We start from the raw sequence: 26931 nt of genomic DNA on the forward strand, positions 1-26931 counted from the left end.
AATTGTACACAGTAAACAAATAGACTGCTAAAAATGTTTATTGCTTTTTGAAAAATCCATGCTTTTGAATTTGAGGCCAACGACAGACAGAGCAGCAGCATGTTTCACACTGTGATGCATCACCATTTCTTTTAATAAAGCCCTCTGTAAGCATGTGGGAACTGAGGAGCCCAGTTGCTTTAGAGCAACACGGGTCCCCATTCTTTCTTCATTTCAGCCACTCCGTGGTTCAACTCTTCCTCTGTCGTGTTTTTACATTTCTGAATGCTCTAAATGTTTTCAACAGGTCTAAACTGCAACAAGCCCATTTTAGAACTCATCTTTCACTGTGATGCTATTAATATACATGCAAAATGTGGTAGGCAAAGCCTTTCCTGTATCGACGTCGTGTAGATGTCAGCATCTTCAAAACCTGTTTATCCTGTCCTGCATTTTTTGAAATGTGCTGCTGGAATAAAATTCAAAATGGGCTTGGGTTTTTAGAAAACAAAAGAAAGACCTGTTTCAACATTTAACCTATTTACAAAGTATAAATTGCATAGCTGTTGTTTACATTTTAAACACTGTCCCAACACTTTGAGAAATGTGTTTATGTTGACTTTGAAAACCCTGTAATTTATAGAGATTGTAAAAACAGCTACATGTGCTAAAAATAAATTAAATACAATTTGAGTAAAGAAAGCCAGTTGGTTGGAAATAACACTTTAACCAAACTATAACAACATGTCATAGATAACTATGCATTTCCTGTGTGTTCTGCAGTGAAAGGTTACCATGGAAGGCCAATGCAGAGCACAGAGTCAATTTAACGCTTAACTAGAATTACTAGTATGACTTCCTGCGAATACAATGGGCTTAAGGTGTAGATACATGAGGTGGCAGATATGTATGAGCAACACTGGTGCATGACTCAAACACAATTAGCAATTAAAGAAGCACAAGCGTCATCTTCAGACATTTATACAGGAGAGAAATCCTTGTCTTCAGGAGCTTGGAGTCTTTTATTTTTTCAGAAGATGAAATCAACAAGACTTGACTTTGAAGTCATGAATAAAAATGATAATAAACAGGCGGATATTTATCAGATGGAACAAATAAATTAACAGGCTAAACAACAATGTTTTTATATCATCATATGCTAGTTTCTCTGACAATACATAATCGCTGGAGACAGAGGTGTAGAGCACTTTGCACAGATAACAAATAGTGACTACTGTGCACATCCAAAATGACATGACTCAGCTAGTGGATCTAAGATAAACACGAGTGTGACAGTAATGAGCAGGAGCTAGTGATGTGATCTGACAGCCTGATATGGCTGCAAGTAAAGAAAAAAAAACAGCAAAGTATACAGAGAGAACACAACATCGAGATTCCATAAAGTCTAAATTAGCACACAAAAATGATACCTGGCTAAATCAGTGACAGCATACATAAAAACAAATACGGCATGCATTTCTATTTTTCTTGCTCCGATGCAGCAAGACTCAGTATTTTTGGTACACAGCGAGGTCTCGGTTTTCTGGCAGCACAAGCTGCGATATCCTTTTCACAGGTAAACGTGCGAGCGAGTCGTCGTGTGGTCAGTCACACCTCAGCTCAGCGAGAGGAGGGGCTACTGCAGCCCGAGGCAGAACAACAGAACTGATGGGCACGCTCATCCTCACCCTCCTCTCTTGGAAAGCAACATGGGACAAGCCAAAGCACGTGAAGAAACACAGGACAGGAGGCAGACAGAGCAGACAGGGAGAAAGAGAAAGAGGAGGATGGAGAGTGAAAAAAACACAACAGTATGAGACACAAAAGCAGAAAAAGCAGAAAGCAAACAGACGGAGACTGGGTGGCAATTTTAAGTTAAAACTGGGACATGAAGGCATCTTTATTAAAAAATGTGCTTTCTATACACAGTTTAAGCAGCCACAGCCTTCTAATACCATTAGATGGCAGTGTTGGACCATCATGCGCACATGTGTCTGAGACTCAGTTAAAGGATAAATGAAATAAGGAGAGGACAGAGGGGGAGAATTCACCAGGTTCACTTGTGACTCAGTCCATCTCAGTCCCAAAGCTTTCTGAGGACGACTGCTTCCTCTCACTCTTTAAAAGAAGCTGTGTGTTTTTCAGGCTGGTAGAATAGCCTAGCTATTAGTCACACCTGGGAGTGGTAGGAGACTGAAACACAGGCTCTTGAGAGAAGCAGGTAACTGGCAGACAATGATGGTGACAAATGGACTGGCCACAGCGTGAGGGAGAGATCTTCAGGTGGTTGCCAGGTTTTGGCATCGCAATGTTTCTAATGGGGTTTAAGGGGTTTTATTTATTTATCTTGTACTCACTGTAATTAGGCCCCATGAAGGCAGCCCTTACCTGTCCTCCTGCTGTAAGCTTTGGTCAGTAGAAGGGCAGCAGTACTGATGAAGACTGACGAAGCTGTGAACAGTCAGACTGGTGGGAAACAGAGTGGCAGCACTGCTCACTGCCGTAGGAGTGGAGGGAGCCGAGGTGGGCTGCCCTGAGATAGATGGCGGCCGGACACTGACAGGAAGGACCAGAGATGGACAACACACACACACACACGCACGCACAAACACACACGCACGCACAAACACACACACACACACATACAGAGATGGAGAAACCAGAGAAAGACAGACACATACAGTCAGCACCAAAGCAGAAAAAGCGACAGGCAAAGGAAGCAATTGAAGCTGCACATTGATAGTGACAAATCATAGCAATGGTAGTACAAAGAATGGGACATTTAAGAGGAGGAATGTAATGCAGATGTGCGACAGCTAACAAAGTGTAATAACAGTAAGATGACTGACATCATCAAGACATACGCCCCCACCAACTACACAAGTTTTGAGTTCTGACAGATAAGTTACAAGTGTATTAAAGAGCAACAAAAGCAATTTAAGAAAAACAAGTAAAATGGGGAAAAATGTCCCTTTTAAAGTTGTTAAATATAAGTTTTTATTAGTGAAACTCCAACCACTCTAATGGATTATATAAAGCTCGATACGAGTTCTTCAGTGGATCATCCTGTATGAAAATGGGAAACCACTTTCTGTAATGCATGCAAAAGTGCACATATAACACAAAAGCCTCTCTACGCTGGCAGAAATCAGAGATGTTCCATCTGCAGATTGTGAGTGAACGGTGGAAGAGGGAGCAGTGGTTGAGATTAGCATGTAAATGGCCGGTTTCTCGCTGGGGCCAGCTGCTGTCAAGGACATGCAGTCCCTGTCATTTTAGCATGGAAACACTGGGGGGAAAAAAGCAGAGAGAGAGGGAGGCACGAATGCAGCAAAGAGAGTAAGAGGAAATAAGATAATGCAATACTTTTGCAATTCATTGTAGTTTCCCAGCTTGTTTTATGGAGAGCGGTGCAAGGACGAGGCAGCCAAACCGAATTTTAGGGAAAAACAATGAGAAGCAATCTCTTGTTAAAGATAGACTGTATTTAATATTTTTTCCACTATCAACAAATCCAATGAAAAGACTAAACCAACAAAGACTTCATTCTATTTACAGGCTGGACTATTGTCAAACAGCAGGAGTATTGTAATGTTGCTGTCAAAAAAAGAGAAATCGATTAATAAGCTGTGAAACACAGAGCTGTAAGGCTTACCACAAAGCACAAGAGAACACAATACTCCACTTTTAATTATCCAACACTGGCTACCCATTTAATTGCTGTCCCCCTACTAACCCATTTACACCCTGAGATTTTCAGACGGGAACCTGCTGACTGTTTCCACTTGACTGTTCACCACAAGGGTTATGGAAATACCTGCCTTGTGAACTACAGTGTCTTTAAAATCCCTTTTTAAAATTATACTTTTAAATTTTCAGGGTTTTGTTTTGGTCTCAGCTGTTTATTTATACTGTACAGTGTAGCTTTTCACTACACTGTTACAGAAAATTACACTGCACCCAAGAGTGATCTTATATTGCCCTTTTTGAAGTTTTAATACATACATCATTGACATATTTTAATCTTTTTCATAGCATCTATTCTTGAAGGTTTCTCCCTTTTTCATTTTAAGTACAGCATGTGCAGCCAAAGCCTGACATGGTTTACGTTTTTGTGCCAGAGAGCACAAGGACTAGAAGACATAACAGTGAGGCACACTCTTGCACTGAGTGACATGCTCCGTCACTACTACGAACATGGGCACTGTAGTTTATTCTCAGTCAAGCCCACATACACCCTCCAGCTTCCGTAAATACTCACTAGAACACCAAATCCACGGCTGAAAATAGTCCCCGGCAAATATGGTATTTACTGCTGTTTGAGTAGCAGTAAATGCCACTACACTGTTACAATTACCAAGCATCTTTTACTGAATATACATTATTGTGACTTTCTATGAAAACAGTAATAAACCCAAATCTGCAGCTCCCCTTAGCTTAATAGAGCTTTAGGTTTTTGGGGAACAGTGGAATATTTAGCAGCTAATGAGCCAGATATTTTCCTCAGGAATTAACAGAGACAAACAGCAGAACTAAAAAAAAAAAGTGAATATTGTATAATAGATTAAATGACGATCCTCCCCTGTATCTGCTAGCAAGCCAGACTCAGACTCGAGCATTCCTTTATGTCTTTCTTCTCATTTTTCCATTTTTTATCTCTATTTACAGCAATTTATTACCATTTCAACTACTAACCACTTTTAACAATTTCATTTTTGTCTATTCTTTTTAGCTCACGTTAGCAAATAATTGCAAATGTTTCATATCTTACTATAATACACAAAATCTCAGTCTGTCTGTTTGTTTCTTTGTCCACAAACTCCGCCTACACCATCAGGACTTGAGCAACCGAACTTAGCACGTAGGTACATCTCAGGCCCCTGAAGGTTCTTAGCAGTACATGATAATAAGGCATCATCATGTTGCCTAGCAACCATTTAGCCATGGGTAAAATGACCCGTTTTTAAAATGTATGTACCTATAACTCCTTATAAAAGCATCCTATCATTTTAATGTCGTAACAATAAGATCTCATTTGTACCCACAAAAGTTGAATTATGCATGATATATTATGACACCATCACGTTGCCTAGCAACAGGCTAAAATGACCAATTTTCCTATACATATTGAATTATAATTTCTAATTCATTGATGTGTAAAGTACTGGGCAAACACTTTGAGTTACCCCCAATTCTTTATATTTCATTAGGAAAATGGGAAATAGGTGCAGTGATTTAGTGAAATGTGCAAGAGGCAGATCTACTGATGTGGAACAGGATGGGTTGTGCTACCCTAAAATAATCTCTTTCCATTTTGCATATGACAATAGCTACAATTAACATTGAATATGAATTATAAAACGGAACATACTGGGTTCGACCATTAAAAAATGGTTCAGCCCACAGTGTTGAAATGCTTTATTTCTTATTTTCAGTAGCAACTCAGATCTATGATTGAGAGTGTGTGAAACTTAAGACTTTCTAACTGATCCACCTGACGTTGTGAAGCATTCTGGATTTTATACTTATTAGGCGGCATGATTATTTATTATACAGGCTATACAGTACATAAAATCAAATGTAACTCAAATGTTTAATTATTTGTGTATATACTTGCAGCATTTGATGTATTTTACCATATACAGTACATATTACAGAATGTAACACCTGCATATGTGTAAAGAAATGGATATGATTTTCCCACCCCATCTGATTTCCATGCCACCCTAAGAAAATGTATCTAAATCTCATATATAGTATATAAAGCAGAAACAGAGCTTATACAGTACTAACAAATTTATGATACTTTTCTGCAATAATTCCATGAATTTTGACAACATACCCATCACTGTTGCCTGAAATGCATTGGCAAACCATGTCAGAGCCTTCATGTGTTTTACACACTTACTGATGACTTTAATCAAAATGGTCAAATTTGGTTAGTCACTCCGTAAGATCTGTTGCCACTAATTTTCAATCCAGTCCTTGTGTTTTGACATACCTCAATTTTTTCTCCCTGTTTTCCTTCTTTAAGAATGGCTTCCTGACAGCCAAGTTCCACTGACAGCATTTCTTATGAGGCTTTGGCAAATAGCAGACGAATCAGCTGAAGGACCAGATGGATCCTTCAAGTCTTCACTGTATTTTTTTTCTTTGAAAATCATCTTGCTGGTGCAAAAACGGCTCACAACTTTTGCATAGTACTGTATATCACTGTTGTAGCCATTGACTGATCTTATTGTTGTGTAGCTTGATCCAAAGTGATGCAATTTATGTGCAAACGTGAAGTAACTAAAGCTTTAAAATGAAACTACTTGGGGTGAAGTCATGGTTGTGGTTCTGCAAATACTTCATGGGCTTATTTGACAATGACAAAAGGCATACTCAGTTTTATCCCTTAATCCTCCTGATGACATAACGTTTACATATAACCTAATAGATGTTTGACAGGATTTCACTCTGACTCTGCCCTTTTTAATACTGGCTCAGTCAAAGAAGACACAGATCTACCACACTGAGCAGCGATTCACATCCCATTGCTTTAATTTTAAGAGCACTTTAAGAACTACGAGAGTGGTCGAAATTAGAGTGTTTAAAGATACAATCACGTAGGTGGAGCGCTCGTTTGCTTAGCGCAGATGAATAAAAAGTTCCAATTAGGGTAGCAAAAAACTGTCAGTGGCTATTTTAGCACCATAGTATCGAAGAAGACCACCGTTTTCATTCCTGTCTTTATAACTTATACTTCAGCGCATTAAAATGAAAAGTTTAGGCGTAACTTACAAGCACAGATGTTCTATTGTTGAACATTCTGACAAGATGTTACTTCTGTCTTGGTCATTTTTAATCAGGTCTGTGGAAGACAAAGAAATTAAACATTCGGAACAAATAAACCCGTTGACCTGTTCATCTTCAGATGGAGATGTTGAGAGAAGCAGAGGTGCTGTTACGTAAGTCTGAGCCATGCTTGTACACACTGTGTGGTTTTACACTGCCAAGATTTGTATTTTACCAGCGGTAACTAATGCCTCCCGTTAAGAGTATCCCCCCAGTGAGGCAAGTGTTGACAGGCTAATCTAGAATCTGATTTCTGCTTCATGAGCAGTTACGCCTGAATCCCCGAGTGCCATAAAAACAGACACACACACACAGTTTCCCAATCATCCTCCTCCTTCTTCCATAGAAACACAAAACACACATACTACCCACACATAGTATGTACATCTCTTGTTCTATTATTAGCAGACCCACACACAATAGCAAGACAATAGGGAGAGGAGAATAAGATATGAATCAACACAAGTCAAAAGATATTAGTAAAAACAGAGAGGAACAGGAAGTACAGGCTAGAAGAAAAAGTGGTACGTTGGGAGAACGGATGAGGTGGCGTGTATTTAAAGCTGTGAGTTGACAGAGGCTCGAGGCAGGAAGAAGAGTGGGAGGAGAAAGAGCTACGCGAGAGTGGGAGAGGTTGAATACAGAGGAGGGCAAGGGTGAAAATAATCAAGAGAGAAAGAATGAAGGTAATGGGGGGGGGACATGATGTGGAGTGATAGTGCTGGATTCAGTGTTTCCTCAAACCTGTGCTGGGCTTGGGGGTGTCAGCGTGTAGGTGAGTGTCTATGTATAGACGAGTGAGCAGAGCGGGAGCGAGGCTCACATGCGGCAGTCACAGGAAGACATTCAGCCTCATCTTTGTGGCAGGTTTACATACCACAGCGCACATCTTACAAAGCAGCCCACAGGTCAGAGAGCACTGCCATTTACATCTGTGTGGCTTTCCAGAGTTTTAATGTGAAAATCCATCCAAACTGTGCTTTCACCTTTTTTTTCCTTCTTTTTCTTCACCATTGTCTATGAAATAAGCGTGTGGGAGCGTACTGCGTCATCCCACCTCCAGCCTGACCTGGCTCACTCCTGCTGACAAACAGAGATTTTTGATGTAGCTTCAAGTAGAGTGTGTTTTTATCCCCACCACCACCACCGTCTTCCACCAGTTCTTCCACAACCCCCCCCCGGTTTTCCACCGCAAGCTTGAGTCTCCTGCTGCTTGGCAACAGGGCGGACTGCCTGTGTGGGCGTCTGGCGTTAAGTGCCAGGCAAAAGCACTGACAAGGAGGGGCATAGTTACAGTTACGATTCAAATACACATACCAGGCACCTGCTGTACCCTGTGAGTCTGAGTGCACGTGTGAGCACTTGTGCACAGGTGTCTGTGTCTGTGTGTGTGTGCGCGCACGCTCGTGATTATAACTGGATATGATTCATCCAAATGAAGAAAAATTAGGCTTCATTTGAATGTGATGTGGGAGACGGAGAAGGAGTAATTCAAGAAACTGATATCACTGCAGATCACCGAAAGGGATATTCTTATTATCCAGAGTATCCAAAGAAACCGCATCCCAACTTTCCAGTGAAACAGAACATGCACCGTGCGATGAAAACGTGTGGCGGCACTCATCTGTCTTCAATATGTCTCCCGCATCTCCATCAAGTCGTCATTCAATCCCGCTTCTGTCTTTCGCCCTGCTCCTGCTCCCACTCCTACCCTCTCTTCACTTCTCTGTATCTCTCTCTATTCTGTGTCTCTCGCCCACAGAGTTCTTCACAGAAGAGCTCACAGCGTTCCCACGGTAACCAGTCTCCCTTATTCGGCTCCGCAGAACGTGTGCATGAGTGTTTGACAAACATCCCGCCTCAAAAGTGCCACTTATCTGCATCTGAACGGGGGGGAAGACAATGCTTAAAGTCGTGGCCGAGAAAAGACTTGGGAATCACGCCTGTGTTGGTCAGATGCTGAGTCCGGGGGCAGTACGCGCAGATTGGAGGCGATTTTGACTACAGATTAGATCAAATAGGCCGACTTAGGATAAATGTCTGAATTCATCCACTGCACAAAGCACTTCAGACCTTGAGTAAATAAAGTTAAATAAATAAATAAAATGTCCAACTGAGTGACCCTGGGAGAAAAAGGCGGAAAACATGGGAAGACCTTATAATTCAATCTCTTTCCCAGTGGATTCAGCTGAAGTCCTAAATCAAAATCAATCAATCCAATCAAAGTTGACTAATCTCTGTATGACACTGGCTTCATAATAAACTAGTGCTTTCAATGTTTATTATTCTTAGCAAACTATGAACCATGTTCTTTTCTCTCCTTTATTATTTTAAATGCTACTGTTAAGTGGAGCCATTGCTTATTGTTACAATGGCAAAAATGGGAGGTAAGGATCAAATTGTTTTTTGTCTTAAAATGAGTTAAGTCTTCATTTTTGCAAAACTTTCTAACTTTCTAACTTCTAACTACCCTTACCAACCAGTCTAATTAATCTTAGCGAAACAAGCTCCAGTTTAAATGATAGAAAGAGCGATGATGTGCAAAACTCTTGATACTATAGCGAGGGGTTCATAATTAGATCCCCAGTGATGACTGGACAGCAGCTTAGCACTCTGTCCTCCTCACTAATGACCAAGCAAGACCCATAATCTCTGCGCTAATTTACAGTACACTTATTGCCGTTAAGATGCAATCTGCACACAGCTGCCCTCAGCAAACAAAGCAATGGTGGCTGCTCCAAACACATGAGGATGGAAAAGGGAGGAGGGTATGTCAGGATCAAGATACAGGTGAGGGGAGCAGGAGGGAGGGAGGGACAGGAATGCAATATCGCAACTGTCTTGAGGACAGCTTTACAGTTTCCACAGCAACTCGCATGCACATTTCACTTCCTGTGGAAATCTTTATATCACAGCTGCTTATTTGTCTCCTCGCCATTTCAAGAAAGTTGGGCCTGATGATACATGCAGCTATAAGAGGAATGAAACTGGCAAGGCCTGTTGTTTGAATGAAAGCTGCATGGGTTTGTGCCTAGAAGCACAACAGCATACTACTTGAGACAATTAACTTTAACATATTACAGCTATAATTTTATCATTTTCATTCTGTCATAAAGCCTATCTATAACATCGGAGGATAACTGCCTCATCAAGCCTGTGAATCCATCAGCGTTTACATATAATCTCTACCCCGATAACAAAAACAGAAGCTAAATCTGTGTGTTTCATCTTAATTATATAGAATATATGCAGAAAGAGGCAGGTTCAGCGGTCAGTCTACACCGGAGATGAAGCACAGGTGCGTGTTTCTAATTGGTCTGGTGATATTTAAAACAAAACATGCATTTTCATGAATCCAGACTAATGCATAGCTAAATATAAATGAACAAAACTATGACTTTTTCTTCGCGTGCATGTATGCAGCCATGAACACTCACTGCACTCAGAAATGGCAAGTAGAAGGCAACAAACACCACCCACATACAGTTGCCTCCCACATACACACACACACACGCACACACACATCCATCATTTAAATTTACATCAAGCTAAACTCCATCACTGTAATCATTAGCACCATTACGATATTTTAATTCCCGGCAACATTATTCAGTCCCGAAACCAAAAATATTAACAGGTCTACGATTGGGTTCTTGTGAGATAAACAGCATAAACAGCTGCAGCTTCACTGTATTTTTCTAGAAAGTCATGCCAGATCCAGAGAGAATAGATTACCTCCCATCACTTCACACAGCATGTTTCGAGAAGGTCAGTACAGGCTCAGCCGAGCTTACCCACACATTTGCCCGGGGCCAGTTGTATCTGTGCTATCTTTGTTATCATAGGATGTAAAATTTAAGCCAAAAGGCTAAAATGAATACACATTATGAGCTTGATTTTAGCCTCAAGAATGAAAATTCAATCAGGAACAATAACCATGCTTCAGTTAAAGGCAAGGGAAAAAAGGCAGATGAGCACAGAGGGGAAGAGAAGGAGAACAGCACAAAAGTAATTTCTGCTGCTTCTCTGAGTCATATCTGCAGCAGTGGGAAACAGAAACAGCGAGGGGGAGAGAGTGAGTGTATGTACGTGGGTATGTGAGAGAGAGAGAGTTAGAAACGAAGAGTGAGAGAAGGGGTGGAGTGGGGGTTGTGAAAGGGGATGGCTTATGTGTAGTAGAGCTACGCAAAATTAGCAAAATTGAGCTCCTTCTGAAATGAAAGGCCATTATCGTTCTCCATATTCTCCCAGAGGAATTAATGTCAATTTCCGAGGGAGTAGTGAACATGCCGTCGATGGCATGTGTGGAGAGGGGAGATAGATGGAGGGATGATGGAATAAAGAGACGCACGGAGACTCAAGCACCTTCATGGGGCTCTTTGGAGCTTCTGAATTCTCCCAGTGTGACAGTCAAAGTGGAGTGAAGAGAAGAAAGATAGCGCAGATCTTTTTTTTTTTTTTTGCCATTACATAATAAAACTGCTCTGAGTATGAGCACTACTGGGGTTGTCACCAAGACCTCCTGCCTGTCATCCTATGAGCTGTTTGAGCACACTTACATCCATGTAGCACATAAACAAGGACACAATCTCTCACCCACACAATGAACTGCCACATCTTCGCGACATGACAGGCTCTATTGTCAGCACCAGGGTCGCATCAGCTTTATAATAAAGGACATCCCAGGTGATGTCCTGCAAAGCGGGCATACACACTCGCAGGAAAGACACACCGAGGAGACACACACATGCACAGCAGCAGTTGTCACCTCTGGGCCAGTGGTAATTATACTCCAGTCACACTAATTGTCTGTCTTCCTCCCTCTTTCACACATTTTTGTGCACTTACACTAGCAGGTGTAATGTATAAACATGCACTTGTTCGCATACACATACATGCGGAGGGTAATACGAAATACATTTGCAGAAGTCTCCCAAAATAACCGCCGCACAGCGAGCTGTGGCAGTGCCCTCAACCCTTCTTGGAGAAGGGACTTCACGTCAAACATCATTTCACCCCAAGGCCTCAGACTCACATTGTTCACACTGCCATTAACAGCAGGAAAAGGATGAAACAGGGTTGCATTTGGGACAGCTGTTTATGGTGTGCCGCTAGGAGGAAGAAGAGGAGAGGACTTTGTTTTGATGCATTTCTTGCACGCATGGCTAATAGAAGTGGAGGCGGGTGGGGGATTCGTTTATTCAGTTTCTTTGTCTGAAATCAAAATTGTGGGTTATGTGACCCACACAGAAACACAGGGAAGAGAGGAGGGCTCCTGCTGGAGGACCAAAAACTAATTGGACATAAACAAAGGCAGCTCTCAGAGACTTGCCTTCCCTTGCCCAGACTCCCCTTTTCATCTCTCCCTCCCTCTTATACACACTCCATTGACAGATGGCAAATCAGTGTGTGTGTTCCACCTTTTTCTCTTTTAGACTGAGGCATGCTGAGTAAGGTCGCTCAGTCACTTTCCTCCCCCTTGTCATCCCTTTTCCTCTCCCCCTTCCTCTCCCACATCTTCCTTCTGTCTCTCCCTCTGATCCGAGCCATATTTAGCGTGTCACAAGCACTGACGATAGATAAATTCATGTTTGTATCTGATCCACTATCAGAGCAAAGCGTATTGTCGCTGACCTAAGCTAATAGGCCAGTTTTGGGCTAGACTGAGTCACAGCCAGACAAGCACAATATGGCTCTGCTGTGCGGGTGACTATTTATTAAATGTGGCACTTCATATGATACGCTTGTCTGAGCCTGGATCCAAAGTCAGCTACAATGGCTACAGGCAATTAACAAGGGAGAATCAGCAAGATCTACATTTGCAATTCATCACTGCATTTAACACCCACATAAATAACTAATATGTGCTTCTGTCTAATGACTAAGTCGCCCCTAGGGATGAGGAGAAGGGACCAGAGACAACTCTAATCGATAAGGGATTTAGTCAAATCTGAGTCAATCATTGATAAGAGGATTGGGACCATAACAACTCAGACAGTGAGCGAAATCCAGTAATAACTGCTAAGATGATTGCATGTTGAGAAATACATATGCACAAGAACAAACGGCTTCTGTTACCAAGACTGCAACAATTTATTTCACAGTGAGCTTTTTCACATGAATTGCTGCCTACTCACAAAGCTTAATGCTTCCAGAACAAAAGCTGACTCTATCTGCATGTGTGTGCGTGCGGGTGTGTGCGTGGTTAAGTAAAAGCAAGGACAGATGCACTTGCTGTTTGCCAAAGCTGTGTTTTGGAGCACTCTAACTTCAGGTCAGCCTTGAGTTTGGGGGGGAAAAAAACTCTCTTCGAGACCAAGCCGCCGACAGTTCAGAGCGAGGAAGAAAAGAAAAACACACTTTTAGCAAACAGTGGGTAGATTTTCATCCAGAAATGCTTCTCTTGCCTAGAAAGTTCAGATCTTTATGAAAAAATAAGACTCTCCTGCCTGGGCCCATGTTTTCCTCAGCATACTACTATGCAACTCCTACAGGATTCACATTTAAGACGGAGATCAGTGCACAAATCATCCTCTCTGCAGGCAGAATCATACACAGCATGATGAAATACACACCTTGACCACTTATCACTCCACTCATAATCCTCCAGCACTCAGCATATTTCCTCATGGTGGTGTATTAACACATCCCATCTTAGGTTTAGTCCCATTACTGTGAGGATTATCTGATGCTTCGTACAGCCTGTCATCATGTTGGCCTATGAATGTTCTGCCACACTTAGCTATCATGCAGACTGTGGTCATTACTATAATTTAGAGCCACTTGGACAAGATTATTGACATTCATTACAGGCGGAAGATAAAGCCAGCAGAAGAGGCCCGTGTATTTGAGGTGAACTTACTTTCGGCGCAAGGTGGAACTGGTGTTGGTGTCTGTGCTGTCAGTGCGTTCAAGCCGGTCTGTGGTGGAGGAGCCGCAGGAGAGATCTCGCATCAGCCTGGTGTGGGTCCTCCTCTCCCTGCCGGGCGCTGGAGTTGTAGCTGATCCAGATATCACCTGAGTTGTTGAGGTGCTACCATTCCCGCTGCCACCGCTGCCACCAGCACCGCTGCCATGATGGATGGGCAGGGACAGGGGCTGGTTGTGGTTGTAGTTTTGCTCGGGTGTGTCCGTTCCAGGGGTACGCGGGCTGCGTTCCTGCCTCAGGTCCTGGTTCTCTTGGCTGACCCGGTCTAGCTGGCCCTCCAGTTCCTCGATGCGCCTGCGCTGCGTCTCCAGGAGCTTGGCCTGGCTCTCAATGATGTTGTTGAGCTCCAGGAGGTACTCCACTGCCCGGTTTGGGCTCTCTGGGCTGGTATCCATGGTGGGAGCCCTTCCTCTCGGGGTACGACCACCACCAGCCACAGGTTCTACCCCGTGGGGCCGAGATCCACCCTCCCCACCAGCCCTGATGAGTTGGGGGGAGGGAGGGACCAAGAAAGGCTGTGGTGAAGATTAACTATAGGCTTCAGATGTTCAGAAACAGGAAGTCAAAGATATTAAGATATTGAGAATGTCATAGCGACTACATATCCCCAAACATGAGGGCAAAATTTACCATTATAACATCTTAGTAGCCATTGAAAACGTCACAAAGCCAAGAAGAGAATTTAAAGCTAAAAAAAAAGTTCATGGCACTGTTGAGTGTCTGAGTTCGTGAAGTCCCAGTCATTTTGAAATCGACACGTAGCAGGTAAAGAGTTTGGGGTGTCATGATTAATGTTAATTTACTAAAAAGAAATGTTTAAAAGCAGACTTCCAGGCGGAGGGAGTGACACACATAAGTGTGGTGTAATTTAAGCTTTTCAGAGTTTGATAATGAACTTGCTTCGATGATTGATAGAGAAAAAGAATAAGTAGAATATGAATTTATCCACTGACCTGTGACATACACTGCTCATTAACTTTAAAAGCTCTGGCACCAGCTTTTGGTTAATTAAAAAACAAAAACAAAAAACACTTTATGTTTTCATCGATATACAGGGGGAAAGGGGGTGGGGGAGAGGGGGAGAGGGGGGATACGCTAGTTTTGATCTACCACTAATTATCAGGCGCTGTCAATCATTACATAACACAGAAAAATCTGCTCCTTCCCACGTTGAATATCCCCGCAGTCTGTCATCGTCGCTTTCAACCCATGATTTGATGTGTCTTTAAAGCACAGAGAGTGAGTAGAGGTGGTTTACGAAGTTCATTCTTGAAGTCCGAATCCTCCTCTTTGGTTCGCCAAAACTACATCCCGTTATTAAAAAACAAAACAAAACAAAAACACAACAAAACAAAACAAAAAATCAAACTAGATCCCAATATCTGTCTCGCCTTTTCATCCAAGAAAAATGCACTTTACCTCCTCGTCATGCACTCATAAATACTGATCTTCAAGATAAAACTTGTCACCTCTTAAAGGCTAAAACCTAACCGCAAGATTCTGAGGTCCTAAAGTCTTAATGACTGTTTCTAATCTTAAAACTGTACTTTTGTTTTTGCCGCTGGCGTAAAAAAAAAATCTGAAATTGGTCGAAAAGAACAGGGAGCGTCCTTTCCTACTTATCTGACTCTCAGTGGCAGCAGGTCGGTAATCCATGCAGGAGAGTAGCGCTGAGTCTCCTGTGAGGTGGCGCAGAAACAGAGAGGATTTCGCTCCTAGAGCGTCTGAACCGCAGCGTTGCGTGCGCCTTTTCCTCTGGAGCGCATCGCAGACAAGCGGGCGAAAATAAGTAACTAACTTCCGGGCAAGGTTTTCAAAATAAAGGACGAACTCTCGAGAATAAAGTACTGACTTTGGGTGAAAATCAATTGATTTGTGGGCAAAACCAAACACGAATTATTAAAAAAGGCGCAAATTAATAAATTAACGTGTCCTGAGTGTATAAGCTACAGAGCGCTGATTTTCATACAAGATCACAACAAACAAATGACACAGTCGGTGCAATGGCTAAATATTTCCACAACTTCCACAACTAATAAGCACTGATTAAAAATATATTAAAGGTTGAGCTACCAAACAGTGTAAACTGAAAGTTTGTCTTTTGCTTAAAAAAATATAAAAGAAAAATTAACGCATCACAGTCAGGTAAATTTGATGGATTTCAAACTGTCCACTTATGAAGTATATTCTGGATCCATTTCACCTGCCGTAATGGAAATGAAAGTGCCAGAGGTGCACTGCTGAGGCCAAACCCCCAAAAAGGAAAAGAACGGTGGTCACAGCACATTCCTGTCTCTCTTCGTCCCTCCTGACGGATTTGACTGTGAATGTGAAAATCTCCTATATGTAAATGGAGTCAACAAAATATCCACAAAAACACGTTAAAACTGTTTATTGTGTCTTCTAAGAAAACAAAGACAATATTTTAGGTATAAATGAGACAAAACAAAGTTGCACAAAATACATACAAAATAAATATAGAAATAAATAAATACAGAAAAAAAAATACAAAAAAAATACTTTAAATTACTGGACAAGACTGATTTCAGCTATCACTCTTACGAGAGCTTAAATTAAGTCTCAAGACTGTGGAAAAGATAATCAGGAATTCTCTGATTCTATAAGGAGAGCTGGACGTAGAAGGACTTCAACGCAGCAGAAGGACCAGTATCTGCTCCTTTGTTTGAGGAAAATGAGGGGGAGCACTGCCGGTGGCCTATAAAATGACATCCAGTGGACTATTCGTGTTTGTTTCCGATCAAACTGTAAAAAGCAATTTTACGAGGGTGACATGAGAATCTGACATCCTTCACACAGACCAGCACCATGTTATACTGTAATGATTGAGCGCTGCTTTCAAATTTCTATTATGCACATGCCTTCAAAAAGGTTTTCTTTCTTTGCAGTAGATAGAGAAAGACATTTTCTTTGGGTCGGTTAATAGTTTTCTGCAGGAATCTGAATGACTAGCCTAGCTGGTAAATAATACGTCTGTCATTCTTGGTCATTATTTCACAGTCTTCTGAGACAAACGCGCGCAACTTAAGAGCTAATTAATTACCTCTAAACCAGGATATTTCAGCATATTAACGACCCATTTTATCCAAAAGCGACACCTTTATTCATACCTCCACACTGTGCAGCACAAAGAAAATGGCATTCAATTTTTTTCTCAGATCTCACAGGTCCTATTACATTTGTCAGATAGTGAATTTAGGAATGCAGCTTTCAACAAAGAAGCGCAAAGAAGACATTTTATATTGAAAATACTGCGAGAATCTAATTTTCTGTCTTTGTAACTTTACGCATTCCAGGAACCCTGTTGAGCGCCTGAATCCGTGGTGTTCAGGTACGAAAACAATACAGTGCACTGCAACACATTGCAGGTAAAACATTGCCCCTGTCGTGTCAAATAACTCCCTGTTATAACATTGAAAATGCTATATTTGAAGTCGTGATTTAATCCACTTCTATAAGACAATCTCCTGCAGGTGAAGTGAAAGCAGCGCTGTTATTACTGCCGTTTTTTTCTTTTCCTCCCCCCCCAATTTTGCATCTGAGCTGATTTGAACAGAAGGATGCGGCTTAGGACAACACGAGAGAAAGACAGGCCTCAGAGCGTTGTTATTTTTAGAGTCAGTGCTTAAGTGCTCATATCTAAGCTAAGACTCTGTAAATTCACCCGCTTCTCTCCCTGCACAGCAGCTTGGACAGGTGAGGTTGCCTCACTGTACAGTTAATACTCCACTGAGGAGTGAGGCTGTATGCAAAATGCATGCTCTAGCAAGGCTAGATGAATGATTGATCTGCGGGAAATGCTGAGATTTCAGCCTCTTCGTGGCTCTCATTCACCACTAGTTAAAGAGCTTACATCTGATTTATTAACAGACATCTCACCCACATATTGCATCTGAATATCAGGCTGCATTTCCCCTTCTCTCTCATTCACACACACCTTCATCTTGTGAAATCCCACTTCACATAAATATACTGTTGTCTATGTTTTTGCTGCCATCTGCTGTCCGTTATGTGGACCGAGGAAAGGAACACCATCATGACCAGAGGAAATTGGTTCAGCAGTTTATTTGCACTTTTATTAGTGTGTTTACAGTTCAGCCATACTTAGGAAATGAAAAAAAAAAGAATATTGGCAAACATATATATATATATACATATATATACATACATATACATACATATACATATATATACATATATACATGTATATACATATATACATATATATACATATATACATATATATACATATACATATATATATATATACATATATATAGGTCTTATATATATAGGCTACCTAGCAACACTGTATGGCCGTTGGATGGAGAATACAGTATGTCCGTTTGGCTGCTGCAATGTCTTTCTGCAAACAGACAGGGAACACCACGCTTTTTATTTCTCTGCTTTGTTCCTCTGGATACAAATGGAGGAATGACGTCACTTATGGCATCAACCTTTAAATGATTATGGAGTGCTAACAAATAACAGCTGTAACAGTCTGTGTCTCCAAATGCCACCGTAGAGAACCAACGTAATATTGCTTTAACATTTAAATAACATTACTCCATTGTGTGTGTTTACGAAAATGGCGTGAAGTGACTGTAGCTTTTCCTCCTAATGGCTTATCAAGAAAACCTGAGTATATCAAAAAAGATAATTTCATAGAAAAATAACATCTCACAGTATCCATTCAACTTGGCTTCTGTTTTTTCCCCATCAACAGAATAAAAAAAAAAAAAAAGAAAGAGAGCAAAAGAAAACGATGTGCTAATTTGTCACCTCAGATGCAACACCGAGCTCAGATTCTGCAGATTATTATTATTTTTTTTAAATATATTTTTGTGGGGCCTTTTTTTGGCATGACTTAAATTACTAAACAGCCCACACACTTCTAGTATGAGAGACCTCAGAGCAAAGGTTTTCACAGTAAGAAAAATCAGTGGTTAGGATAAAGTGGTTTATGTTACCAAGGCAACTGTACGTGGCACGATGGGCACAGCACTCTTTAGAATCTAGATAGTGGTTTTGTACTGACCCCACATACACAATATTTAACAGTACTTGAAATATGCACGCACCTGATGCATATTTTGGCATCTTTTGCTAACTTCTGAAGTAGGGTACGACACAGAGCATTCTAATCCACACCCAAGCAGCATAATACAAAACATTCATGTATAAATAGGACGGCTACAATATAGTTCTTAGTCTGTTTACATTTTTAGCCTTCACAAAAGCTAGTTCTCACATTATTTGTCATCACACAATAATAAATAATATGAATAGTTAGCTGTTGTTTGTAATATCTAGATATATACTGCATATATTCAAATGTTTAGACATATTATAATATATATATATTTCAATATAAATCCGGTTCCATTTAGTATAGTATTTACAGTGCTTTCTGTTGTCTACAGATATTTACAGAATATACCGTTGGCTTTTAAAAGGGATTTGCATTATCACAATCAAATACAGAACAAGATTACAAGTTGAGGCAACACAAAGAGGATGCTGTACAAACACTGACTCCTCTCAGGCCAGATAGATGCGGCGCAGTGGATATGGATTACTGATTGCATTATTATTGCTCAATATCTTCATGAGGTATAAGTGAATTTCTATGTTGTGTTTAAACAGTAGGGGATACTTAAAGGGACAGCTTGACTGAAAATCAAATGCATTGTTTTTCCTCTGGCCTGCAGTGCTATTTATGCTGTTAAATCAGCAGCAGTGTCTGTTTCCAGAATCCATAACAACAAATGCCTCAAGGCGCTGTAAGCTGAGATGCTCACAATGCTAAGAAATAAATCTGGTGATTCTCTATGAGCAAGCAGCTGGTGATGGTGGAAAGAAGTGAAAAAGTGCCTTCCATTCTACTTTTAGAAGAACCACAAGTAATCCTGCAATCTAACAGCGTAGTGCTTTGTTGGAATAAAATGATACTAAGAGGTTTTTAAGCCTGATTATTCAAGAATTTGAAACTACTTTGCTTCTACTGAACTACATCTACCATGCAAAAGAAAAATGTAGCTACCTAACACTAAAACTCAAGTGAAGGGGGATACAATTTAACATTTGCACTCCGTCACATGGACAAGCTTCTTGTTACAGGTAGATGCTCGCTCCTTCTACACAGTGATATGGTTGGTTAGTGCAGCACTGTAGAAAGAAAACATTTCCTACATGAAAACTGCTTACACCAACATTTTCTTTCTTAGTAGCTGGGTATCGATTTCTCAAAAGAGACCCTGCTGCTGAGTTTTTCAAAAACACGAGTGCCATTTAGTTCTATATATACACATTTAAAAGAAGACCAACCAGAAATAGGTATCACTAAAATATTCTAGATGGACAAAAAGCACTACAAACTGGAGGAAATAAATACCAAAATTGATTTTAGGGTGAACTGTCCCTTTGAGAGAGGACACTGCTAATGTAGTGGTAGTGAGAAAAGACAAAAGTGCAACTTAAGTAGGGCAACAGTGCCGAAGGGGAGGAAAAAAAAGACAATGACACTGTTGGGAGAGGGATAATCTTGTTTTGTTGGTGTCATTTACAAGTTAAAATATTAACAGCCAGAGACCAGCTGTAAAAAGGCACAAAGAATATGACTTCATATTACTTTAAATATCAAAGTGACTCAGAGAAAAAAAGTTGGTAGTGGGGGTAGCTGCAGAAAACAAGTAGAGGTCTAACAGTGTGAATCTGACAGAATCTGTTACAATGGATGCTCAGTTTCCTGTTAAAAGTCAAGAGACATCACTTCTTCTTCCCCCACACCCTGTCCGCCTGCCTGTTCTCCTTCATGACCTGAGTCAGTCTCTGCTGGCTGGGCATGAACCAAGGACCTGGCTGTGTTGTGACCAAAGAAAGAGTTGAGATACTGGCAGCAGACACACTTCCGTCAGAGTGGCTGCCTTCAGAGTCTGACTCATCATCCCCCAACTGATCTATGGACAGTGTGGAAGCGAGGAAGGAGAAGGGCTTTCTCTGTGACTCCGGATCAATCACACCCACGCTTCGTAAAGGCCGCTTGACGCTGCTGCTCTGTTCATCATTGTCCTCTTTTTCATACCGATTCAGCCCTGTGTCTTTACTTTCTCTGCTGTCATCACCCCAGGACCTCTCCCACTCAGTCTCTGGCTTCTCTTCTTTCCCCAGTTCTCTGTACTCTGCTGCCATACCCCAGTCATCATCGCTCTCCTCCTCCCAGATTTCTTTGGGCCTGGGAAGCCTTTGGGTAAGACTTGGAATTGGTAAAATGACTTCCCTGTCTTCGCTCTCACTTTCAAACGTTTCCACCACCTCCTTCCTTCTTTCTCCCACCCTCATCAGCTTGTCCCGATTCATAAACTCTTCTCTCTCTAACATCCTCTCCCTCTCTTCGCTCCTGCTTTTCCTCTCTCTGCTCCTGCTCCTCCCCCTGCCTTTTCCTCTTTTCCTTCCCCTCTCTGCCCTCGTTTCCGTGTCACTATCATCATAGTTCCTTAGGGCATCTCTAGGTAAACTCTGAGAAGCCTTTTCTCTCCTCCTCCTGTCCCTGGCTCTCCTCAACCTCTCTGTCTGATCAGACATGGGGCTTTGTAAACGCAAGCGTTGTCCTTCACCTGAGACATGTCTTCTTCTCCTTCCCGTCCCTTTATCCCTCTCGCCTCCCCTTGACCTGCTTCTCCTCTTCTCTTGTGAACTGCGCCCCCTCCGTCCGGTGGAGTTTACTGCAGCCAAACCCTGCTTCTTGGGGTGATGCAGGAGGGGGGAGGAGGTGATTTGGTGCTCATGGCCTGGACAGACATTGTGTAGGGTTAGGGTGGTGGGCAGAGACAAAAGATATAGACTGAGCAGGCAGTTAAAGAGGAATGACAGCATCTATGGTAAAGAGAATTATGTAATCTGTTATTAAAGACTTCTGAAATCCAGAAAGGTGCCTTAGGTCAGCTTGTGTAATCACAGCTGCTTTTCTATTTTAGTGAAACTTTCATTGTTTAACTGTTCAGTGTATGGGCAAATTACAAGCTGTCCAATTACTGCTTCAGCATAGGTTTGAGAGACATAAAGCATAATGTTGTACTCTGCTACAATGTTAATTGCTAATCAAGTACAAGTACTGTTGTTTACTTAATGAAGACAGCGATGCTGGTTTGGTAGAGAGATGTAGAGAGACAGAAAATGGGAGAACTAACAGGAACCATTACCAACCGCGTATTCTCTGTCCGTCCAATGACATAGAAGCAAGGCTCGCCTAGCTTGGAGTTGGTCATGCATAGAGACAAGCTGGAGAGCTCCACTGAGAGAAAGAGAGAGAAAGGGAATGGAGAGGAAACAAAGGAGTGGAGCAGAAAGAAGAGCAGTGTTTGGAAGAAGAACCAACACAGACAAATGAGAAATGTGGCGTGGGAGTGTTAAAAGCAAACAAGGTCAAATAAAACACAGATGTGATGGGTTACAAGGTGGGAAACACCAGAAGAGAAAATGTTAAAAAAGTAGAGAGCATTTTAGTTAGAATCAGTCCCATAGAAAAACAGGAAACACACCCATAGCAGACATATAACATGCAAAAGCTATGAGGTTGCCCATGGTTCACTCTCAAATTTCTCTTTTGCTATCATGTATTGCCACTCTTAAAATTAAAATGTTCCCACGCTGCCTTACCATAATCAGGCACATAGCCATTTCCTCTCTTGAGGACCAGGTGGATGCGGTGGCCTCCTCTGCGGATCTGCTCGACGGCCTGGCTGTGGGTCATCCCGGCTGTACTGTTCCCGTTTATCTCCACAAGCTGATCGCTCACCTGTAGCCACACACATCATTTCACCACTTTACAAACTGGAGCTCAATCATTTTAATCACCAGAGTCTGAAATTTTTATCCTTTATTTTCAACTATTAAATGTTAATGTTAAATGTCTTAGATTGTTTCTCATATAATAATTTCATAATTCCATTGATAAATACTTAAAAGTCATCCATCCATTCTTTTCCATTTATCCTCATTACAGTCGCCGGGGGGATGGAGCCTAACCCACCTACCATAGGATGAGAGGTGGGGTACACACTGCATGTCTTTGGACTGCGGGAAGAAGCCAGAGTATCCAGAGAGAACCCACCCAGACATGGGCAGAACATGCAAACTCTTATAGTCATATAGACTTTAATGTCAAGGCCTCCCCTTCAGACTTTTCAGGAAATACCATCCAAACACATTTTAGCTAACAGAAAAGATTACACGCACATGTTTTATATGGTTTCTATTTAGAAGTATGTAGTAGGAATAATAGTTTAACTGGTTCTGAGTGATATGGCCTGGAAGTATCTGTGGGGCTGTTATGAATAGGAGTGGCAGGCAGACAGGTACTTCGGCTGCTTCTCTTCTCTCTTTAGTTTTGCCACATATTTACCTTTTACAGATTTTACACCACAAGCCTCCCTGGGCTTTTGAACCGGGAGATCTTTTCACATTTTTAGGCGAATCTGAGAGCTACTACACTATGGAAACACAATAAGTAGTTCAAAAAACCTTCATTTTTCAATTTTCGAATGTACAAAATTACAGTTTACAAAATTGACTGTCAATGGAGAATAAATCTCAACAAGACTGAGTGAGAAAATCTTTCATCTCAGGCTTGTGTTATTACAGGTTTGATTACAGGTTTGCAGATCTGGAAATTGGCCACAGTCTTTGCAGTGTTTACTTGGGAATGGCTGCTGTACTAGCAAAGCAAAGTTGCTTAATTTATTTCATCTTCTAGCACAGGATACACTGGATCATCCTTTCTGAAAGAAAAACAGATAATTCTGTCCTACAATTAAATAAAAAAAATAACCTGAAAGTTCTTTCCTTTATAATCTTCACTTCCAATTTGCAAAAATGTTGGCTGTTGCGAGTTTTGATGACCGCTGAGCTGATTAATTCAATCGGCTCGATGTGCACAGCTCTGGTTGACATCCAGGTAACGAGTACTGTCCAATGCTTGCTGTCAGCACTCCCACCTTTCGGAGAACATGTACATTAATAATTGTCCAGGATTTAAACACATCAAGGCCTACATTGATGCCATCCTCTAGTCTTCTCCCACGTAACTTGCGACAAATAACAGACTTGCGGATAACAGAGGACATAAAGCATTTTCTGCCAAAAACCCAGCATCCAGCTGCTTGGACTGCTGCCTCCATTATATTATGTCCTTACTGAGATACTTTGTCATGATAGAATCTCACAAGCAGTGTGGCATTGTGATGTGTGGGACGATCAGAGTATGTTCACTTGAGAGGTCTGCAAATGATACACGAAATGCGAAGGATTTTGCTTCTTGAGCAGGTTTTGCTTGTTAAACATCTTTCCCTCCTCGAGATGTCTGAACTCTTTAAAGACATCATGTTACACAGATGGAATAATCACAACTTTCTTGCGAGAGCTCAGTTGTGTTTGGCATCTGTTTGAAACATTTCCAGCCTCTGCATTTTGCACTGTAAGAATTTTCCTTAATGATGCTGACATGAATCAGCCTGGCTGAAGCACTGCAGAGTTTCCTCCAGTTTGAGAATAGCTCAAAGCAGAGCCTAATTGAGCCTCTGTGGTTCTGGACCCAGGGCTGGGAGTTCAAGTTGGATTTTAGCATCTGAAAGGCTTCTATTAGCTCTTCAGTATTTGATGCCACCCAGTATAGCCCCAAATTGGATTTAGTAAACATCTGTGTAATTCTTTTCAGGAAGCATATTGCTTTTGACAGTGAAGAAAAGAGAAATGACTGTGAGCACAGATACCTGTTGTTGCTCAGTGTTTGAGAGAATGGCAAAGTTGAGCTGGCACCACCCTTGGAGGAAGGGAAGGGACTAGATTTGAACATTTTGTTCAAATCTTTTCAGAGGTTTCAAAAAGATACCATAGCCATCAATGGAAATGTGCAAGAAGGTGTTTTATTGTTTAGTAGTCAGAGAAGACCACAGAGACCATTTTCGTTATGTCCGGTATGAGGACAGAGACTCCAACAAAACTGTGGGGGAGTAGAGGAAGAAAAATACACATGTTATGAAATGTCCATCCCTGCTTTTGCCATGTAGTGCGTCAGACATGCCACAGAGAAGGGTGAGGAAAAACATGGCTCTTTTTCAACATAGGAGACTCAAATCAACAATGTCCAGTTTGGGCTAATTTAGCAGCCTTTTATAAATTAAAACTGATTCTTTAAGCACTATGGTTGTCTTTTCCTAATTTCTCACTTAGGAAAAACATGAAAAATGTGAATTCCCCTTCACATTTTTCCTTGACCTTGAGGTCAGGGAAGAGTGTTTCAACATGGATTATTAAATCACAACCCTCGACTACACGACTCTGTAGATTTTGCTGAAAAAATAAAAGCAAAACTCAAAGAACTTCAATGCATTCATTATATATTGTGTAAACAAGCTGAAATGCACATAGGAAACAGACTCGCCTGCATTTTTTGGCTCCGTGATGCAGGCCCTCCCTCCATCAGTCCCAGAACGTAGAGGCCCATGTTGTACTCACTTCCTCCTCGGAGGCTGAAGCCGAATCCTGAGGGGCCGCGATCCAGATCCACACTGTAATACCTGGAGTCCCGCTGGGACACACAGATAAAGAAGTTTAGGTAAATATTATACACTGGCAGTTAATAACAGCCACAATCGATGTAGGAATTTCAGTGCCCGTTAGGTACACGTGATTGAATGTGCTTCCCTCACCTTTGGACGTGACCTCTGTCCCTTTCGGTTTCTGTGACCAGAGTCATAGTCAGCAGTTTCCGGAAGGTTTGCAGAGTCTGCAAAAGATAGTGATTAAGGTCTGATTGTGAAATAAGAGCCAAGCTTTGCACTGTGGCATATGTGTATGTTTGGATGCTTATGTGAATGCCTACAGGTGCTGGAACGCGGGACAATGGTAAGACGTAGAGTATTTCCTGCCCGGCGAAGTATCTGAGCGAGCTCCCGATGAGGCAGAGTCACCACCGAGCGTCCCTCTACAGCCTCTAAACGATCCCCGGGCCGGATCTGACCGCTCTTTGCCGCAGGACTGCCACGACGGACCGTCACAAACCGGTGGGGCAGAAGAGAAGCAGCTGAAATAGGACAGAATAAAACAGTTATTAGCGCATTAAAGTAGATGAGGCTGGAACACGAGATTCCATCAGGCCTAAAAAGTTTCCTCTTAACTGAAGGCTGAGAGTAATAAGTGGAGTCATAAGTAGATAATTATAAAAACAGGAAGCTTTAGCTCATCAGCGCATGTGCCAGAAATCCTAAAACAAGCTATAATTTAGCTTCGGGTCATTCTTGACAGGCTATTTTATGAATTACTTCCTTAAAGGAGCCTACCTAGTCCCTCCTTTCCCCACTATCTCCTTCAAACACTCTCCTCTTCTCCCTCATATTCCCATCTATCAACCTACCTCTCTAACCACTGACACGCCGCAAACAGTTTTTCAGCTGTCCAACAATGCATCTTCCCCCTCAAGAATAAACTGTCATGGAACGCAATCTTTCCGGCAATATGTTTTTCCAACCCAAATCTGTCAAACCGCACATAACAACAAACTTTAGATCTTTAGATATCTGTTTACCCAGCACCAGTGATTCTTATGCTCAGCACATCCAAGATCCCCCTCAAATTGTAGCTTGTGTGCATTAGTATGCCACCGGCTTAGAAAACACACACAGCAGTACTTTTATTTTTCGTGCAAGCACCATCGAATATTTTTCTCCTCGATGTGGGAAAACGACTCTTCTCACCCTCATCAGCTATAAGACACAGTGTAAAACTGAGGTTACAGATAATACACAAGTGTGTTGTGGAAGGCGAGGACCGGACCGTTAGCTTCATGTATAATGAACTCCATTTGTCTTATTGTCTGTATGAAGAGATCACATGCAATTAAGCTAAAATGGTCAGAATCTGAGGCTGATGAGAAAACTATTCAGCAGCCTAACAATAAATTTGCTTCCTTTAATCTCCTGCACCAACTAAAAAGCTTACATTTTTTAGCTGGACAGCTGTTTCTGTCTGCTGTATCTCTTATTTCTCTTTTTGTGTTTTAATAAACTCCCTATTAGGCTTTCCCTGACCCCACTTTGAGGGAATGCAGAGCTTTAGTGGCAGCTGGCCCTTCTAGAGTCTTGCCAGTGGCCTTATGTAACCCATCAGGCAGC

The 26931-nt window shown here is 41.6% G+C and overlaps 2 protein-coding genes across 5 annotated transcripts in view; both read right to left on the reverse strand.

Annotated features, from left to right (window-relative positions):
- Positions 1–15517, reverse strand: part of iqsec2b (IQ motif and Sec7 domain ArfGEF 2b) — a 29807-nt gene extending 14290 nt beyond the window's left edge. For both annotated transcript variants that reach the window (XM_084917088.1, XM_084917087.1), the window contains exon 1: positions 13679–15517. In XM_084917088.1, coding sequence (XP_084773214.1) covers positions 13679–14139 — 461 coding nt within the window. In that variant the 5' untranslated portion in view covers positions 14140–15517. The remainder of the gene's footprint in view (positions 1–13678) is intronic.
- Positions 15518–17811: 2294 nt separating this feature from the next.
- magixb (MAGI family member, X-linked b) overlaps positions 17812–26931 on the reverse strand; it is a 50859-nt gene continuing 41739 nt past the window's right edge. For 2 of the 3 annotated variants that reach the window (XM_084917090.1, XM_084917089.1), the window contains exons 13-17: positions 25644–25844; positions 25471–25547; positions 25203–25349; positions 22421–22559; positions 17812–21552 (exon numbers count right to left, since the gene is read on the reverse strand). In XM_084917090.1, the coding sequence (XP_084773216.1) occupies positions 20531–21552; positions 22421–22559; positions 25203–25349; positions 25471–25547; positions 25644–25844 (1586 nt within the window). In that variant the 3' untranslated portion in view covers positions 17812–20530. Of the gene's footprint in view, positions 21553–21951; positions 22056–22420; positions 22560–25202; positions 25350–25470; positions 25548–25643; positions 25845–26931 lie in introns of all 3 variants that reach the window. The other variant, XM_084917091.1, reaches the window with a different exon arrangement.

Source organism: Perissodus microlepis, chromosome 20 (genome assembly GCF_051167445.1).
Source record: "Perissodus microlepis isolate ML-2025 ecotype Zambia chromosome 20, ASM5116744v1, whole genome shotgun sequence".
NCBI classification, from domain to species: Eukaryota; Metazoa; Chordata; class Actinopteri; order Cichliformes; family Cichlidae; genus Perissodus; species Perissodus microlepis.